A 19,316-nucleotide genomic window follows, 5' to 3' on the forward strand; every position below is an offset into this window, starting at 1 on the left:
CCTCTCCATCTTAATCACCCCATCTGTAAAATGGGAATAATTACACCTATAGCACCCATATCAAAGGGTTGTTGTGAGGATCAAAATATAAGAATGCATGTAAACTTGTCTGCAAAAGTACCTCAGCTTTCACTGTCCCTCTGGTCCAGAAAAGTGGAGCACTTTTATCCAAGGCCACACTGGTAGTTGTGGTTCTGCTGAGACTGATAATTGTTCATTTCTTAATTGTTTTCTTATTACGCATTAGTCAGGTGTCTCCAGTTAGAACATCTTCTGGCCACCTCTATACTGACAAAGAGTTCAGTGCTCTGGTAATGGACGTTGTCCTTTTGTATTTGTTTCTTGGGTTGGTTTTGCTATTAGATCTTTCTCAGAGCAGTGATTTTTTTTTCTTTAAAGTATCTCAGCTGGGCATGGTAGTAGAAGCCTACGATCCTTGCTTCTGGGAAGCCTAACGCTGGTGGGTCTATTTCTTGAGCTCAGGAGTTCTGAGTTGCAGCCAATGGGGATATCTCACTAAGCTTGGCACCAATGTGATGAGCTCCTTGGAAATGGGAAGTCCACTGGACTATTGAAGAGTGGCAAACTGACCCAAGTTGGAAATGGAACAGGTCTGAGCTACTGTGCTGATGATTGGTGGGATTGGGTCCATTTCACTTTCAACTTGTTCAAGATAAGGAGATCCAGTTATTTCCATCCCTCCTCCCCCAATAAAAGGGGGGGAGGGGGTAAAAAGTATCTGCTTTGAGCCTCGTGTTGTAGCCTGTTTATTTACACTTCATTGAGAGACTTATCAGGAATTACTTTGTATTTATCTGTGTCACATCTGTGAAGGCAGAGATAGTATCTCACAGTGCTTTCCCTACAGGTATTTAATATGTTTACTGAATGGCTTGGGGTATTTCTTTTGTTAGCTGAAAATGTAGGTGTTTAATAAAAGTTGGTGGAACTGTTGGTTTAACACTAGATGTTTCTGTGCTACAAGATCTGTTCATTCATCGCTTTCCCTTCCCGGTGGATAAGGGGGACAGAGTTTTAGCCCCTGGGCTCTGCCCCCATAACCTCAGCAGCAAGTTCAAGTTTTAGGGCTGTGCTTGGGAAAGTTAGATCATTCACAAGATTAAACTGGCTTAATTGTACCCTACTCCCTAATCTTTTAGCTCCCACTAGAGTAGCTGGATTTTTCACATAGCTTTGTATTTTACTATGTATTTGTATTTTACTTAAGACCCGACTCTCTCTGCACACTGATCTCAAGTAACAACATGCCCATAGACAATAGGAATGAAATAATTTATAAAAAGAATATCAGGCTTGCAAAATACCACCAGCAGTGGTGAATTGCAAAATAGGACATAATTGGAGAATTTTCAACTCTAAGTGGCTGAAGAAAAGGGAGAGGGATGGGGGGAAAGAGGTTCATTAGGCACTGTGCTTTGCAGCCAAGGACATGGGGATCCATGACCAATTGGACCATTCTTCCAGTGAAGTACCAGGCTCATCTGTCTACTGTTGAGATGCCAGCGAGATAGGGAAGACTGAATCTGGTCGTTTTCCAATCAGTTAAACAATTTCTTCCTTGCCTGCCTAGTCTTTGCAGTTGTGCCTCTCTTCCACTGTTCTGGTACACCCCAAATTCATGCTTGACATCCACTCTCTTTTAACCCATAATTCTAAGCAGATTTTATTTATCCTTTTCTCCTTCACTCTTCCCCCTCGACTCTCTGGTCCAAGAAGGGGGATGAAAGAAATCATTCCCTGTAGCCTCCTCCACATTATCTCTCTACTGTCAGTCAGCTACCTTTCCTCAATCCAAATCACATCATCCAATAAAGATGCTGATAGCTGTTCTTTACTGATTCCCCAGGCATTCTACCTCCTGTCTTAACGAGTTCAGCCCTAAAATCTATGATCCCATGATCTCTTCATTACTAAACAAGGTCTCTTCTCTATCTTCATTCTTAACCTATTTTATTTTTTTAATTTTTAAAATTTTATTTAATCGATTAAGAAAATTTTTCCATGGTTACATGAATCATGTTCTTTCCCTCCCCTCCTCCCACACACACCCCCAGCCAACGCACAATTCCACTGGGTTTTACATGTGTCATTGATCAAGACCTATTTCCATATTATTGATATTTGCACAATCATATCAGGTGATTCTTAACCTATTTGAAATAACTCTCCACCCTCTGAATAGTCTCTCCTCTCTGGGTTAGCATAACATTTTCTGTCCTGATTTCTTTCGTAGCCTGTCCCTTGACTATTCCTAGGTCCTTTGTTGGTTCAGCATGCATGTCATTCCACCAGCTGTGGCCCTGGACTCTGTCCTAGTGGCACAGACAGAACTCTCTCAGCAGAACTCCATGCAGAGGGGAGAATCAGCCCACTCCCTCAGGAAGCTACCCCATTCATTAATGGAAGCTCCTGGGAGGCCCTCCATTCCTCCCTTAAGGCTGAAATTTCACAGTACCTTCCAGAACCAGCAGCCACAGAATTACTGTAGGGCATAGCATAGAATATGCATTTGTATACATTGGGATGGGGACAGAGCTAAGTGCACCAGATGATCACTTTAGCTTGCCAAGTACCACAGATAGACAACACAATCCACAGACCATCGGCTGGCATATCTGTAGGTTTCATTTATAAGCAGAACATCCTAACAGTACATGCATATTTGTAAAACAAGATCAGATAGGAATGTCAAGAAAATAATGAAACAGGAACCTACTTAGCATCTAGTCATGATTGCTTATATCAACAAGCATGCAGTTACACACACGTAAAGTCCACGTGCCTGGGTAAGCATTTCTATTTTAGGCTAGCTGCACATGCAACTTTCACCATTTTCCACAGGGACATTATCAGTTAATATAGTCACAGAGTCTGAGATCTCCTGCAGCCTGATGACTCATCTGCACTTGTGCCTATTCTGGTTGACTGCATGGACTGACCCATCCTCCTCTTCATCATAATGCTATCATGTCAGGGTACCCGTGTGGCTCAAGAGAGACAGAGCCAGGCCTCCTGGGTTTAAATATGGTCTCAAATTCTTACTAGCTGTGTAACTCCCCATTGCCTCGTCCTTAACTGCTGGTCAGCCTTAGAACCCATACTTGGAACCCATAAAACAGAAGGTAAGGAATTTGGGAAAGAAAAAGGGAAAACTTTATCTTGTCTACCCAAATGTGAACTTGGCATGGGACAGCTTGTAGTAGAACAAAATTAGGAGAGACCAGAGGAATGGAGGAGGGGCTATAATGAGTTAAAATTTGAGAAATTTTTTATTTCTCTCCCATTTGAACTGATTTCTCAAAACAATTATCTATGTATATATTTTTTTAAAAACCTCTCACCCAGACCAGAAGGAATGAAATAAAAGGCTTTCAAAGTCTTAATGTCAGTCCAAAGCAATAAAAAACACTTTGCCTGGAGTTATACGGGCACATATATATATATACATATATTTTTTCCACATACATATCATATATACATGTTAGTCCATCAAGAATTGACATCAGATCACACACAACCCATCCATAACTTAAAATCTTTAAGATAAGAAACACCTCTTATCTAATGAGTATGTCTTCTTTGGCTAGAAATCAGAGGCTCAGTCACAGGGCTGGCCATTGTGGATTCTTCCTGACTCCACTGTGAACTCTCAGGAAAATCCCCACTCCAGGCCCTTTATCCCCTGTCGCTCTGCCTATAACATATATCCAGACTTGCCAAGTAAGCCAGTAAGAATGACATTTTAGACACAAAACAAGCAGCTAACATTTTTACTCTTTAAATGCAGTTTGAGGAGTTTGAAATCCAGGGGAGAAAACATTTTACTCCTTCTCCCCCTACAGCCTCATTTTTCTTTTTGAGTTACTTCCCATTCCACACTGAAAACAAAGGGGTGACAAAGGCAGCCTATAACAGGCTTGTCACCTTGGGAGCATTCATGGTAGGTGTTTGACTTTGCTTTGGTAACCTCTCGGAAGAAATTGGATCCACTACTAGTTTCAGATTCCATCAGTAAGGTCTGCCAAATGAGCATGGCATTTTGTGAATAAAACCTTTGTATTCTTTCACTGAAGGTAAGGAAGTGGGGGTGGGGAATGCTAACCCATCCTACAACCTGATGCCACAGAACCATGACTGGTCATGCCCAGAAACAGTTAAATTCAGGAAAGAGCTTCTACTATACTCTTTAGCTCAACTTTGATGTTAGGGTCATATGGAACATCCCTTTTTATTTTATTTATTTATCCCATATTACTGAAGGAAAGAGAATGAGGAATTTTAGAGTTTTATATCCCTCCCAACAAGAGCATTTAGATTGGCATATGACTGTGGTTTGCCTGCTGTTGATTGACATCATTCTTCTGGTGTCAGTGAATTTGGATGGATGGATGGATGGATGGATGGATGGATAGAGGTAGGTAGGTAGAGATAACTCAGTATAATTGGGGGGTTTGTGTGTGTGATCCTATATTTTATTTTATATATTTAAGAATGTCATTCTGAGAAAGGATTTCAGAATTTGGTAGCCTGGCAAAGGGTCTGTGACCCAAAAAAGGTTAAGAATTAAGAACCTTTATTCTAATGGAAGTGATTTGGCATTTTTTTAACTTAATTGTTTCATTATAAAGTTCGGAAAGAGATGTGGTGGGTGGGTGTGGGTGGGTGTGTGTGGGTGTACATACACATATTCAAGGAAAGTAATTTCTGCAGTATTTGTTGAATAGCTTATTGCCTCTTTTTTTTTTTTAACCCTTATTTTGTCTTACTAAGAGGGAAGGGAAAGATTAGCAAATAGGGTTAAGTGATTTGCCTAGGGTCATATAGCTAGAGATCAGATTTGAACAGAGATCTTCCCAATTCCAGGCTTGGCTGTCTATCCACTGTGCCATGTAACTGCCCCAATTGACTTTTTTTTTTAATGGTCTTATTATTAATGTCTTTTGTTTATTACATTATCAAAGTTTTTCATAGTATCTCTTCTCTTCCTCCTCCCAAAGAGCCATCCCATCTAATAAACAATATGTCTTTAGCTATTGACTATGAATCCCAGCTTGGATACTTCAGAGATCTGTGGGAATATTCCTTCCATGATGCGGATCACCACCTTTCTGTCCCTATAATTTATAGCTGGTCTTCCAGATTTACTGGGTCAGAAAGAACCATCCCATTTGGCCAACCTGGTGAGGAGTTCCCCCCTCTTCTCTCTTCCAAACTTACCTGGGATCATACTTAGAACACGGATTATACTTCATAAGTAGGCCCTTTCTCAAAGTCTTTCAAGCTTGGTTGAACCTGCCAGAACTTGTGCTCTGGTGTCATCATCTTCAGGCACTGGGAGTCACTTCTCTACCTCAGTATGAACCATTTGACAAATATAAGCTCATCCCAAACTGGATCTTGGAAAATCTCCTCTAATTCAGTGCTTCTTAAAGTATGAGCTAAATAGCCCTAGGCATCCCCAAGACCTTTTATTGTGTGGGGAGAAGGAGGAGTCTGCGAGATCAAAACTATTTTCATAATGACATCATGATGTTATTTGCCTATTCAAATACTCCTCCCTTTTCCAACAACACATCTGTGTCAGGCCTAACAACAACAACAAATCACCACAGATTGTATGCAGAAGCAGATAGGAGAAGCCGCTGGCCTTTTTTTAAACCAGATTTAAGAGTTTTCTTAAAAATGGGTAAAACAGCACTACTCTTCACTAATTTTTTTTATTTTGGGAAAGTTATTTTTCATAAAAGTTTTATTTAATATATAATATACTTATTATTTTAATGAATAAATATACATTTCATTTTTTATAGAGCAAATTTTGATAGACATAACCCACATTAAGGGTTAGATCCTCGTAAATTTTTAAGGGTATAAAGGGGTCCTGCAACCAAAAAGGTTGAGAACTACTCCTGTAATCCATCCCTGGAGAAATAGGTTTTGACTCTGAAAGGGGCCTTGGACCTCGCTCTCAAGTTTCTGGGCCCCAGGGGCAGTCAATGTGCTGACTTACAAGAAAATGGGATGAACCTTCCGCAATGTAGTCATAGAATTATAGAGTTAAACCTGGAAAGGGCTTCAGAGGAAATCTCAATGGTGGGAGCATTTTAAGAGATTGAATCGTGAATCTGGTTCCTGCCTTTCCAGGAACCCTCTGGTAGGAGAGTAGCTATCAATTCATCAGCAAGCAAGCTTTGAATTGCTAAGGTGACAAGACCTAATAATTTCTCCTTTCTCATGGGAAGAGGCAGGCTGGGCATTGTCGCATGAGTGCTAGACTGGAAAGAGCACATGATTCCTGAGTTTTCTCTTCTTAATACCTAAGAGTCTCTGTATCTGGAGATAGTCTGCTGCTCAAATGAGATAACTTAGAGTGTAAGACTGAATGAACATGTTATATAAACACGTCAACTATTATTAGCCTTTGAAACGTCCTGGAAACGAAAGGAAGTCCTGGTACAGTTGTGTCATGGTTGGGCATATAAATGGCTCCATGGAATGCCATTACTCCATTCCCAAGCCTATGGCCTCTCTAAAAAATACCAGTAGAAATCAAGGCCCGAGAAGAAAGGTTAAAATTATTACATATTTTCAAAATTTCAATGGGCAGCTAATATACCCATTTAGAATGGAATATAACATATGGATTATATTAATCAATAATCATAGGTTGTTGTAGGTTTATTCAGTTTGTGAATTTTAAATATTTTAAATATTAAATTTCCCATTTAAATTTTAGAAAGGTGGGGCGGCACCCCTGTCATTATACGTTGCATGTGGGACAGTTTCTGGATACTTTCTCAGGTCAGTGGGTCATTAAGGTCCTTTTCCTTGGCCACCTCAGTCTCCAGATTGATTTTTTTTTTACCCTTACTGTCTTAGTAATAACTTTTTTAAAGTTTATTTAATTAATTTAAAGTATTTGGAGTATTTAATTAATTAATTTAGACTATTTTCCCATGGTTACATGGTTCATGTTCTTTCCCTCCCCTCCCATAGCCAACCACAATTCCACTGGGTTTTACCTGTGTCATGTGTCACTGATCATGACCTATTTCCATATTATTAATATTAGCACTAGGGTGATCGTCTAGAGTCTTTAGTAATAACTTTTAAGACAGAAGGACTAGGCAAAAAGTGTTAAGTGACTTGCCCAGGGTCACACATCTGGGCCGTATGTCTGAAGCCAAATTTGAACCCGAGTCTGTCTACCTCCAGGCCTGGCTCTCTCTCCACTGTGAGACTGTTTCCCATGGGATCTAGTCTGGTCTGTCCCATGTGCCTCTAGATCTCATGCTTTGGGTCATCTTAAGGTTCAGATTACAAATGTAGTCCTCTTCGTCTCTGAGCAGCAGCTGAGGAAAGTTGTCACAATGTTGGAAAAACAACTAGAATGGAGTATATAGCACACGATGGTGGTCCTGTTGGATTTTAATAAGACACACTAAAGTTTTAAGAAATCTTTCAAATGTTGCTGTTTAGAAGTTTTTAGCATTTAAACTTATGTGAAGTTTTTAAAGCTTTAAATTGCACGGTGACGTTCGGGACATGGAGTGCGCCTATGTGTGCAGGTGTACGTGTGGCTCCTGCTGCCCAGAGATAGCTTTCTTGGACTTTTTAATAAAAACTCCCTGGAGAGTTCCAGGAACTAGTGACTAACTTACACTAACTAGCATTCCTCAGAGAGCTCAGGTGGAGTCCCCCAGGGAATGTCAGTGGTCCAATCTTGTCACTGTTCTTAAAGGCAACAGTAAATAAAGCGCTGGGCTTGGACTCAGGAAGACCTGAGTTCAGATCCTGGCTCAGACACTGGCTATGTTGTTCCTCCACAGACAGGTCACTAATCTCTCACCAAGCCTCAGTTTACTCATCTGTAAAGCAGGGTTAAGTCATTGCACCAATTTCATAACCTTGTGAGGATCAAATGAGAGGATGTATGTAATTTGTAGAAGCTAAAGTGCTCTCTACATGTCCACTATCAGTAGTAGTAGAAGTAGAGTTTGCACCACTCTTCTGCCTTAGAATCAATATTTAGTATTGATTCTAAGACAAGAAAGAGGGGTTTGGGGGAGTGGGGTGGGGGGGTAGTTCCAGTGTGTGTCTTTTTTTTTTTTTAAACCCTCACCTTCCGTCTTGGCGTCAATACTGTGTATTGGCTCCAAGGCAGAAGAGTGGTAAGGGTAGGCAATGGGGGTCAAGTGACTTGCCCAGGGTCACACAGCTGGGAAGTGTCTGAGGCCAGATTTGAACCTAGGACCTCCCGTCTCTAGGGCTAGCTCTCAATTCACTGAGCTACCCAGCTGCCCCCTGTGTATCTTTTTTTTAAATGACTATTTCAATTGTTTTTTAGACCCTTACCTTCTGTCAATATTGTTTCCAAGGCAGAAGAATGGTAAGGGCTAGGCAATGGGGATTAAGTGACTTGCCCAGGGTCATACAGCTAGGCAGTGTCTGAGGCCAGATTTGAACCGAGGACCTCCCATCCCTGGGCCTGGCTCTCCATCCATCCAGCTGCCCCTAATATGACTATTTCTTATTAGAGTTTTTATCTTGTTTATTCTTGCTTAGTTGAGGAGCCATGGTGAATCATGAAGTCATTCTAGATTAAAAGATGCTCGGAAATCTAAGTACAGATACTTCCTCTTTTTTTATCAGTAGCAGATAAATGACTGCTCATTAGAGCCCATCTCTATAGACCTTTAAAACTTGTAAAGTGCTTTTTATCTATTTTTTATCTTTTGATGCACACAATGTGCCTGTTTTATAGAGGAGAAACTTCAGCTTAGAGAGACTGAGGACAGACTCTTAGTTGTTATTAAGTGTCTAAGATGGAATCTGGGCCAGTCCGGGACTTCCTGGTCCCAAGGTCAGCTCTACCGACCCGCTGTACTAATTGCCTTTTCATCTTATTTCTTATTCTAAGCACACTTACTTGCTGTGTGTGTGTGTGTGTGTGTGTGTGTGTGTGTGTGTGTGTGTGTGTGTGTGTGTGTGTGTGTGTGTGCAGACGTTTTCCCTGGCTGTGCCCCATGCCTGGAATGCTCTCCCTCCTCTGCTCTACCTGCTGACTTCCCGGCTTCCTTTATGTCCCCTCTAACATTCCCCCCTCTGCAGGAAGCTTTCCCCTTCCCTCTCTGTTCATTGTGTCCTATTAATCCTGTACGTAGCTTGCTTTCTGTGTACTTGTTTGTGGTCTCCGACAGATTGCAAGCTCCTTGATGGCAGCACCCATCTTTTCCCCTTTCTGTAGCCCCAGTGCTTAGCATCATGCCTGGTTCCTAATAAATGTTTATTGATTGATTATGCACACACAGATTCCTGCTGTGATGGGGGTCAATTAATTACATACGTCCCTTGGCGTAGAAGAAGAGTTTCTTTGACCAGAAGTTCACTTAAGAATATATAAATTAGCAGGGGCAGTTGGGTGGCTCAGGGGATGGAGAGCCAGATCTAGAGATGGGAGGTCCTGGGTTCAAATGTAGCCTCAAACACTTCCCAGCTGTACAGTCCTGCACAAGTCACTTGACCCCCATTGCCTAGCCCTTACCACTCTTCTCCTTTGAAACCAATACACAGTATTGATTCTAAGACAGCAGGTGAGGGTTTTAATTTTTAAAGATATAAACTAGCCTTTATGACATCAGACTCCCTTCTCCCTTCTCAACCAGGAAAATATCTTTTCCATCTGCCCCTAGCAAAATAGATTTTTATGAACAAGGACAGCAGCTTTGGCAGCGCATCACGTCTGCCCACGGAGCGGGACGGGGTTTGCAGAAGAAGGAAGGGCGAGCTGAGGAGCCCTGTGTGTAACTGTGCTTTCCTTTCCTGTAGCGTGTCCCATGGGAAACGGAACGAGCAGGCTCTATGGTGCTATCGCCAAGACCCTGAATGGCTCTGCAGCCCCCCAGCACCCTGAGTGTCTGGTGCCTCCTGACTCAGAACAGCTGGATCCCATAGATCCGAAAGAGCTGCTCGAGGAATGCAGGGCAGTCCTGCACACGCGGCCTCCCCGCTTCCAGAGGGACTTTGTGGACTTGAGGACGGACTCGACAAGTAGCCACCCACCCATTAGGGTCATGCAGTGGAACATCCTTGCTCAAGGTATGTTCGGTCCCGACTGCCCCAGGACGGTTCAGTTCGCCCCGCCGGGCAGTCGTAGATCCTTAAGGAAAGGTTGAATTGGACACCGTCCAACGCACACACTCCCCGTGCCAGATGTGACTTAAATACCTATAAGATCTAGCGTGTGCTTGCCCTTGCCTAATCCATCCATCACTGGAGGCTGAATTAAACGGGCTTGAATTTTGGATCTCCGAATAGAAATGTAGAAGGTTTAAAGGATAAGAGTAGTCCATCCTGGGGCCCGGCCCCTGCCCTGCCCTTGGGCCATGGAAGGCGGGTGTCTGTCCCAGGCAGCGGGTGCGAATGCAGGGCTCCGGGACCCCGCTCCCCACGGCTCCCTCCAGCAGATGGACAGACTGGCCAAGATCACAGACGTTAACTTGAGGGTGCAGATACGTTTCTATGTGTGTGCTTTTACACTGCTGCCATGAAAAGAAGGGGTTAGAGTGAAGCCCTTGGACAGCCCAAGTCTTGGAAAGGTGTGTCAAGAAGGGGCTCGTGTCACTTAGTGAGCCTTTTGGCCTTTCCATAAAATATTAGCCAAAGCTTTTGTTGGTCTCCATGGAGGACGTGGCGTTAGTGTTAGTGTGGAAAAGAGGGAGCCCTTTTCCAGAGTAACAGTATATTTGTGTGTCCATCTAGTAATACGTTTACGTATCAGTTATCTGTGTGTTATATGCACAGAGACGGATGTGTGAGCACACACACGATACATTCCCATCGTTTGGGGTGTGTGTCTGCAAGTATATATAAATACAGAGAGGAGGGATAGGAAAGATGTCTGAGGAACACGTAACTAAGAAAGCAGAAGCCAGCCATGCAGCGAGTGCAAGAGAGGACTCCTGGAGAGCCCGTGTGCACGCTTCACTGGTATCCGTGCAGTCGAGAGGAAGCCCCCTGGGCCTTGAGGATGGACATTTTGTGGTGCATTATGGGAAGACGTGGGTGAGGGCTCCATAGAATGAGCAGACCTGGGGGGTGGAGAGCTACGTCATTGAAAGAAACACACAGCCATCCCTCAGCTCAGTCATGCACCACCGATAAACGTATACCCATATAAGTGTATAATGTTGCCAGGAAAATAAGTGGATAGACTAAGAAATAAAGTATGCCTTGATAATAAAAGAGCCAAGAAAGGAAAAAATCTTGATTGTTGGATCCATTCAATATTAATTAATTAATTAAATTGTTTGGTTTGATTTATTTAATTAATTAATTAGAGGCAGATTCATCTGGCAAAAAAAAATGTAGAATTGTGCGGGGCAAGTGCTTGTGAAGTCGCATAGCCTTCGAGGGCGGAGGGGAAACATAATTTGGTTATAAAAGTGCCATCTCCGTGTTTTTACACAACACTCCTAGACCGTGTGGAAGAAAAACTCTCCCCGAGGCTCACTGGGAGGAAGTTAGGTGAGGCTGGTAGAGAGCCCCCCAAGCATTTACAGCACAGAGATGGCAGTGGATGGGTGAGCCCTCAGTCTGCGCGCTCTCGGGTGACGCAGATTGTGACCTCCTCCTGCTCTCTCGGATGCCTTTCTCCCCTGCTCGACAGCCCCAGGCTAGCGGTAGAACTGGCCCGTTGGTGGGTCCGTGCTCTTGCCATCCCTGTGACCGCCGCTCTTCCTTCTCACTCCTACATGCTCATCTGTTACGCCATTCCCCCCAGTAACCCGTGCGAGAGGCCTTGCCGCCTGCTCACACTGCTCCCCATCGCCCTCGGTTCCACTCATTTTCAGCTAGGCAGAGCGCAGTGCGTGCGCTAAGGCGCAGGCTCCCCAGCACGGCCGGCCGGGCCACCGCTCTCCGGCCTCCTTTAGAGAAGGAGCCTCTAGAGTCCCTAGAAGCCTCTGTTCCTCTGGCTGACGGCTGATTGGCTTTTCTGTTTCAGCTCTTGGGGAAGGCAAAGATAACTTTGTACAGTGCCCTGTTGAGGCGCTCAAATGGGAAGAAAGAAAGTGTCTCATCCTGGAGGAGATCCTGGCCTACCAGCCAGACATCCTGTGCCTGCAGGAGGTGGACCACTACTTCGACACTTTCCAGCCGCTGCTCAGCAGACTGGGCTACCAGGGGACCTTCTTTCCCAAGCCGTGGTCGCCCTGCCTGGACGTGGAACACAACAACGGGCCCGACGGCTGCGCGCTGTTCTTCCTTCAGAGCAGATTCGCGCTGGTCAACAGCACCAACATCAGGCTGACCGCCATGACCCTGAAAACTAACCAGGTGGCCATCGCGCAGACGCTGGAGTGCAGGAAGACGGGGCGGCTCTTCTGCATCGCCGTCACCCACCTGAAAGCACGCACCGGCTGGGAGCGCTTCCGGTCGGCGCAAGGCAGCGACCTCCTGCAGAACCTGCAGAGCATCACGCAGGGGGCCGAGATCCCGCTCATCGTCTGCGGGGACTTCAACGCGGAGCCCACGGAGGAGGTCTACAGACACTTTGCCTCTTCGAGCCTCAACCTCAGCAGTGCCTACAAACTGCTGAGTGCCGACGGGCAGTCTGAACCGCCCTACACCACCTGGAAGATCCGCTCCTCCGGGGAGTGCCGGCACACGCTCGATTACATCTGGTATTCCAGGCAGGCTCTCCACGTGCGGTCGGCTCTGGGCTTACTCACCGAGGAACAGATCGGTCCCAACCGGCTCCCCTCCTTCAATTACCCTTCCGACCACCTGTCCCTAGTGTGCGACTTCAGCTTTAATGAGGACCAAGAGCGCCCTTTATAGCTTATCTGGAGCTCAGTGTCTAGTCACAAAAGTCTTAACTAGGGAAAGGGAAATAAGAAGTTGCCTGAGGAAGGATTCGCTGTTTCTCAGCTTACCTTTCTGGCATGGTCTTTGGGGAGGAGGAAAAAAACAAACCACAATTTCACAATCTTTTTGATTAAAGTCTCTATCCAAAAAAAAGGTGTATGCACCCCACTTTGGGCTGGCAGTGTTTTCTCTCCCCCTCTGCATTAGCTTTTGACAAGGTAAGGAAATAGGCCGTTTATTTGGAATTTTGTTCCTTCCTGAGGACGTGGTGCCGATGTGGACTTGCTTGGATCCTCCCTAACTGGGGTTGGGTGTATGTATATATATATATATATAGCATCATGACAGCACTCCTTTTTTTTTTTAATTTATGGCATTTTTAAAAGACATTAACAGGAAAGGACGGTGCATGGTCACGTTATTTTTTTTTAAATTTTGCATTGTAAATGACATAAGCAAACATTTAGAAACTTAGCATGTGAGAACCATCCTGAATGCTCTGGAGCCAGTGAAGGTTTCATAGCATCCCTCTTACAACAGATTTAAGCATTTTTGCATTGAGTCTGTCTGATAGAACAGTGCCAGTACAACAGGTTTAGAACAGAACCCTTGCCCAAGGTTATCTTTGTTTTAAAGTGGAAGAGCCATTCCCCATGGTGGAGTCTGTTCCTCTCTTCATTGTCTCTCTCCTGTGTCCTTCTTTCCAACCAGTCCCAGGCGGGAACCACACATCTGTGTCCCCTCTCTTTCCGGTATGTTTCACGCCAGGATGTGAGTCCATCCAAATGACTTAGCCACTCTTTTAGGCATTTTTAGTCATCTAGTCCTCTAGTTTAATTTCATTTGACCTAATTCTGCCTTATAAATGACACTGGAATTTTTTAAGAATCAGTTTTTTTAGGAGCTGTTTCAAGGTGGTGCCTGAGAAAATCGGGAGATCCTTCCTCTGTTTGTTAATTGAAAAGTCTATGAGGTTATTAAGCTTTTAAAAAGATGGGCAGCCACCTTAGCGCTGACACTGAAATTTGTGGTTTGACGAGAAAGAACTCTCCGCATTGGAGATAAAAGTTGGTCAGAATTAATTGTATTGCCCAAAAAATCCAACCCAAATAAAAATAACCAGCCAACTGCAATTGTTGAACCATGAGTTGTAAATGTTCAAGTAATTTAATAAAAAATTTTCAAAGTGGAGTTGCTCCTGAAATCTTTGTCTTCATTTCTAAAGACTGCCATCTTAAGCAAGCTGGCTCTTTTATTTATTAATTTCTACACCAGAAATATTAATTTTCTACTAGCAGGAAAATAAATTTTAAAATGGATAAAGTAGGGGCATTTAGGTTGCTCAGTGGATAGAGATCCAGTCCTGGAGGTGAGAGAGGTCCTGGGTTTCAATCTTCCTAGCTGTGTGACCCTGGGCAAGTCACTTAACCCTCATTGCCTAGCCCTTACCACTCTTCTGTCATGACATTGATACTTGTCTTGATTCTAATATAGAAAGTGAGGCTTGTTTGTTTTTTTAGTGGGTTAGGTAGGTGATTCGTCATTTATTTATATATAGTAAGGCAGTGGGGTAAATAGTATACTGCATAAGAAGCAGAGACCTGGCTTCAAATTCTGGCACATACACTAGTGATTGCTTAACTGCCCTCAGCCTCAATTTCCACTATAAAATGGAGTGAACACTTCTTCACAGGGTTGTTCAAAAGAGACGATCTGAAGTGCTCTGTAAATGTTTTCTGTTGTTGTAGGAGCTAAAAGGTTTGCAATCCGGCTCTCGCTTGCTTCTCACCGAGATGAGTGATTCCTGTTAAGTACAGTAGCCATCATCTTGGCATGCTGTAAAGGGTAATTAATTATAAAAATGATTCCAATCGGTTCCACCCACCAGAGGATCACCTTGGGAACTGCTTTTAGATCAAATAAAAATTACACAAAAGCAGTGGAAACTGTCTGCATAAATGTAGGGCTGCCTTGAACTCTTTGAACAAGCTTGCTTGATAAATATAATATCGTGCAGTGATTCGTGGGTCAGCTGAGTTTTAGGCATTCTGGACGAATGGAAGGGAGAAATGTGAGTATTCCAGGAGCAGCTCAGTAACTCGCCAGCGCAGGTTAGCTGTGGATTGACTATCTACTGCCAAACACCTGAGAATCTGTGCTGGTCCTTTTTTTTCCTCTTTCTAGCTCATGCGCCTCTTGTCCCGGTTATCTCCGCTCTGTGATCATTCCCTAGCCCTTCCGGAGGTCTGGGGAATCAGTAGATATGGATCCTCTCAACGCTTTCTCTTCTACTCCCCCACTATTCAGCCTCCAACATTAAAGCGCTCTCCCTAATAGCAGAGATGACCAACAAGCACAAGAAAGCAAAGGAGAAAGAATCCGGTCGTATTGTGGGACATAAGTGACACATACAGTGTTTTCTTGATGAGAACAGATTCAGAAACTGACAAGCAGGAGTAGTTATGGGTAGGATGTCTGCTGGAAATCTTCCTGCTATGAAAAGTTGATGGAGCAGCTGAAATGGCCGATTTTGTGGTCGTTTAAGAAGGCAGAAGATGCAAGGGGGGAAACTGGTTGACAATGAGAAATAAAAAGGGACCTAGAAAAATGGTGATGTCATTTTAGTTTGTAAGATTTGAATGACGGGGGAACTGGGCTTATAGGTATGTGTTCCAGACTTCCAAGAAATTATAGTTTTGTTTTGTTTTTAATTCAGAGAAGAAAAATGGGGCTTCCACCTAATGAAGCCACCTACCAAGAGGAAATGTGGCTCAGGGGCATCCTACACACTGAAATCTTTTTCTTTGTCAAGGACCAGTTACAAAAGAAGGCAGCAGGACTTGCACAGAGATCTTGGAGTTCAAATGTGCAAAGGACACACCGAACAAAAGCTAGAAGCAGCCCTTTATAAATACAAGAAAGGCAGAGAACTAAGAATGGGGTCAGGCAGGCTAAATGCCAGATTGAACTAAGGTTAACAAAAAGATAAGGTAACAAGAGTGCTTTTAGTAACTATATTTGAAGCAAGAAGAACCCACAAAAGGGGAGAGGGAGAAACCCAATCCTGGGGTTTTTAACTCAACATAGATGGCATAGCTACCTCTCTGTTCATTAGTGAAAAACCTTTACAGTGAAAAGGGGAGAAAACCCAACAATAACAACAAACTTGGTTTGAGGGAACTAAAGTCAAATATGAGCAAGGGAGAAAGAGGAAGTACACTCAGCTGCTTTAAATGAGTCTGGGTCAACAAATACTTGTTGACTTAATAAAGTCCTTTGGCTGGGTATTGGGAGACCTAGCAGCTATGTTTGAAGAGACTGTCAGTCATCTTTAAAAAATGGAAAACAGGAGAGGAGCCCCAAAACTGGAAACAAGACAACTGTCTGATTTTCCCAGGGAAACTATAGATAAAGCACTTTTTTAAAAAACTTCAAGTAAACTTGACACTAATCTCTGGTGAGGATCTTAATGAGGTCATTGGTAGACACTTAGAAAGGGAAGCAGGTGCTACTAAGAGCAAACAGGTAGCAAAACAAGCTCCTGGTCCATAAAATCGGGGACAAGACCCCTTGGCAAACCTATGGGACCCCCTCTCCAAATAAGGTGTTTAAAGGTATAAATAGAATGCATAGCACTGTGAGGGAAACCAGAGATTAGCAGGAAAGATGTGATTATTTTACCCCTTCTAAATCTATGTGTGGACTCTAGGTTGAGACCCCCTGCCCTAGATCTCTCAAACAAGTCTGCATTTTACAAATAAGCCTTCAGTCAGCACCTGGGGAGGCCACGTACTTGTCCTAGAATTTCTGCCATTTAAAACAAAAACAAAAATACTTTAATATCTCTTGGACTTATAACCATTGGATCTCAAGCAACATTACCAAGCTCAGTCACCCACTTCATTCAATTTAATAAGCATTTATTAAGCTCTTACTATGTACCAGGTACTATACAAGGCGCTGGGATAACAAAGACAAAAGGGACCCACCACAGTCCCTTTCTTCAAAGGGCTTATTACATTCTCCTGGAGGCAAATAGCATATACTGTACATGATTAACACAAATTATATACAAAGTAAATACAGTTTCTGGGAGAGGAGGTGCTGTGCAATCAAAAGTGAGCCCAAATGATTGGGGTGAATGTGTGGGAGCAAGTGATCCTAGGGGTTCCATGAAATGAACGTGAGGAGGAAGTTTCAGGCATGGGTGACAAAAATCAAATTTATCTCATTTGATCCTAACAGACAACTCTGTCAAGTAGGTACTTATAGGTATGATTATTCTAATTTTTACAGATGAAAAAATGAGGCCCAGGAATGTTAACAGCTTGCCTGTCATCACATAGTCAGTATCAGGTTTGATTGGAACCCAGATCTCTCTGAGTCCAAACCAAAGCTCTTTGTACTGGCAGGATATGCTGGTGCTTCTTTCAGTGCAGACTAGAAGTAAATGAGACCATTCTTCAGAACTTGTCCTTTAAGAATTTTTTTTTTGAGGGCAGGGATAAGTAAGTCAAAGTTAGATAAGCCATTTAACAGAGATTTTTTTTTCCTTCTTACTTTCAATAGATGAGAGTGAGGAAATAGAGGGAGAGAATTCAGAACTGAAAATCAAATGGAATTTTTAAGTTAAAGTTAAAATTTGCCAAAGCTATTCAAAAGAATGAGTCCAAAGCTCTGAAAATTACTCCACCTTAGTTGGAATGATTTTCCAAATTATTATTGCAAGATTTAGGAATAATTCTCAAAAATGTAGATGCACTAAGATATAACCCAAGAATTTTAGGAATAAATGGAATAAGCATAGCTTCCTTTGACTACTTTGGGATAACATTCATTTGTCTATAAGTTCTAGAGTACCAATGGCTTTTTTTAATCAGTCACTTGTTTCGGATTGAATAGCCCCCTCTAAATTCTATGATTCTGCTATTTGAGGTATATCTCATAAATTATCTCCCATCCATTATTTAAGCGCTTTTACCAGTATCCAATAACTAATTGTACAGAACAGGCATCTAATAAATGTTTGTGGAATCAACTTTTGGAAAAGACAGGTTTCATATACTTATGGTTGCCCTAAAAGTGGAAGACTATACCACAAGAGATTGTGATTTCCCCATAACTGAAGATCTTCAAGCAAACCTGGATAATCACTTATAGACATTGTGGAAATTTCTTCCAACTCTGAGATCTTATAGCTCCAACATATGTAGTTTCCTTGGCCACAGCTGAGTTAAAGAAATACTGTGGCACCTTCCTTAGTATTAAGGGAAATGTAGGTTCCTGGTATGGCTGGCAAACTATGATCACCCACAAATTAAGTCTCAGCCATCTTCTGAAGTCAACACATAAGACTATCATCATAAGACTATCATCTTTTTGACAATGACTAAATAGAGACTAAAATGGATAATAGAAAATGAGGTCCCGAGCAGAGGGTGTGTCTATGCTGGAAGTGAAGTTTATCCACAATGAGCTTAGACTCAGGGTTCAGGTATTCTGGTTTGGGTATCAGCTGAATTTTGCATTAATGATCTAATAATACTATTTTCTGCATATTCTTCCTGGCATCCAACATTGTAATAGTTAACAGAATCTAGGGCTCCAATTTCTGTACAAGTATTACATCTTAGTACAATAATAATTTTGGTACAAGCTTTACTTTTAATATTAAACTACTGAAAAGAGGAGAAACAACTCTCAAAATCCTGTGCAAAGGAGCAGTGACTTGGGGACAGGAAAAATTAATAATTCCACGTGTAAAATTTTTTCCACCCAGGCAAATCGGAGCCTTACTGAAGAAGTCCAAGGGAGTTTTGGGAGACACATAGGTTGGATGACTTATCCAGGTTCAATAAGTAACAGGTATTAAAAGTAGGTTTTGAATTCTGGTGGTCTTGTTCCCAAGTTTAGCCCTATTTACTAAACTCCAGATTAAGAAAACTGGAATGAAATGGTTTGTACACCAACACCTTCATTTCGCACATAAGAGGGTCACATTAATTTAGGGTCAGAGCCCTTAGGGGGGGCTGTATCAGAGTTTAAGGAGCCTCTTTGACTGAGTTGTCTGGGTTTAGGAAATTGCACCTGTTACATGATAGGTAGAATTAATAATGCCATGGTTCCAGCATAAACTTTGTCGCTTTAATGCAGCACTCATGAGAGGAAAGTTCAAATCAAGACAAATTTCAGCATACAGTCTATACTGTGGGCTGTAACTTCAGATCTCTATGAATTTCTGATCAAGTTACCAGTATTTGATGATTACATATTTATGCTGTTTTTTAGTTATCAGAAAAAAAAAATTGAACCATTATAACCCACTATATGTAAAAAAATCTGGCTTTCATCCCCTTCACTTAACTAGATCTGGAACATCCAAGTCCGTCCTTGTTTTCCTCTATCCTCCTTCTGTATTTGGTCACTGT

The 19,316-nt window shown here is 42.6% G+C and overlaps 1 protein-coding gene across 4 annotated transcripts in view; it reads left to right on the forward strand.

Annotated features, from left to right (window-relative positions):
• Positions 1-14,079, forward strand: part of NOCT (nocturnin) — a 44,526-nt gene extending 30,447 nt beyond the window's left edge. For 3 of the 4 annotated variants that reach the window (XM_007496311.3, XM_056802715.1, XM_056802714.1), the window contains exons 2-3: positions 9,850-10,119; positions 12,026-14,079. In XM_007496311.3, the coding sequence (XP_007496373.1) occupies positions 9,850-10,119; positions 12,026-12,861 (1,106 nt within the window). In that variant the 3' untranslated portion in view covers positions 12,862-14,079. Of the gene's footprint in view, positions 1-4,698; positions 6,823-9,849; positions 10,120-12,025 lie in introns of those variants that run through there. The other variant, XM_056802713.1, reaches the window with a different exon arrangement.
• Positions 14,080-19,316: the final 5,237 nt, after the last annotated feature.

The sequence above is a fragment of the Monodelphis domestica genome, chromosome 6, assembly GCF_027887165.1.
Source record: "Monodelphis domestica isolate mMonDom1 chromosome 6, mMonDom1.pri, whole genome shotgun sequence".
NCBI lineage: Eukaryota > Metazoa > Chordata > Mammalia > Didelphimorphia > Didelphidae > Monodelphis > Monodelphis domestica.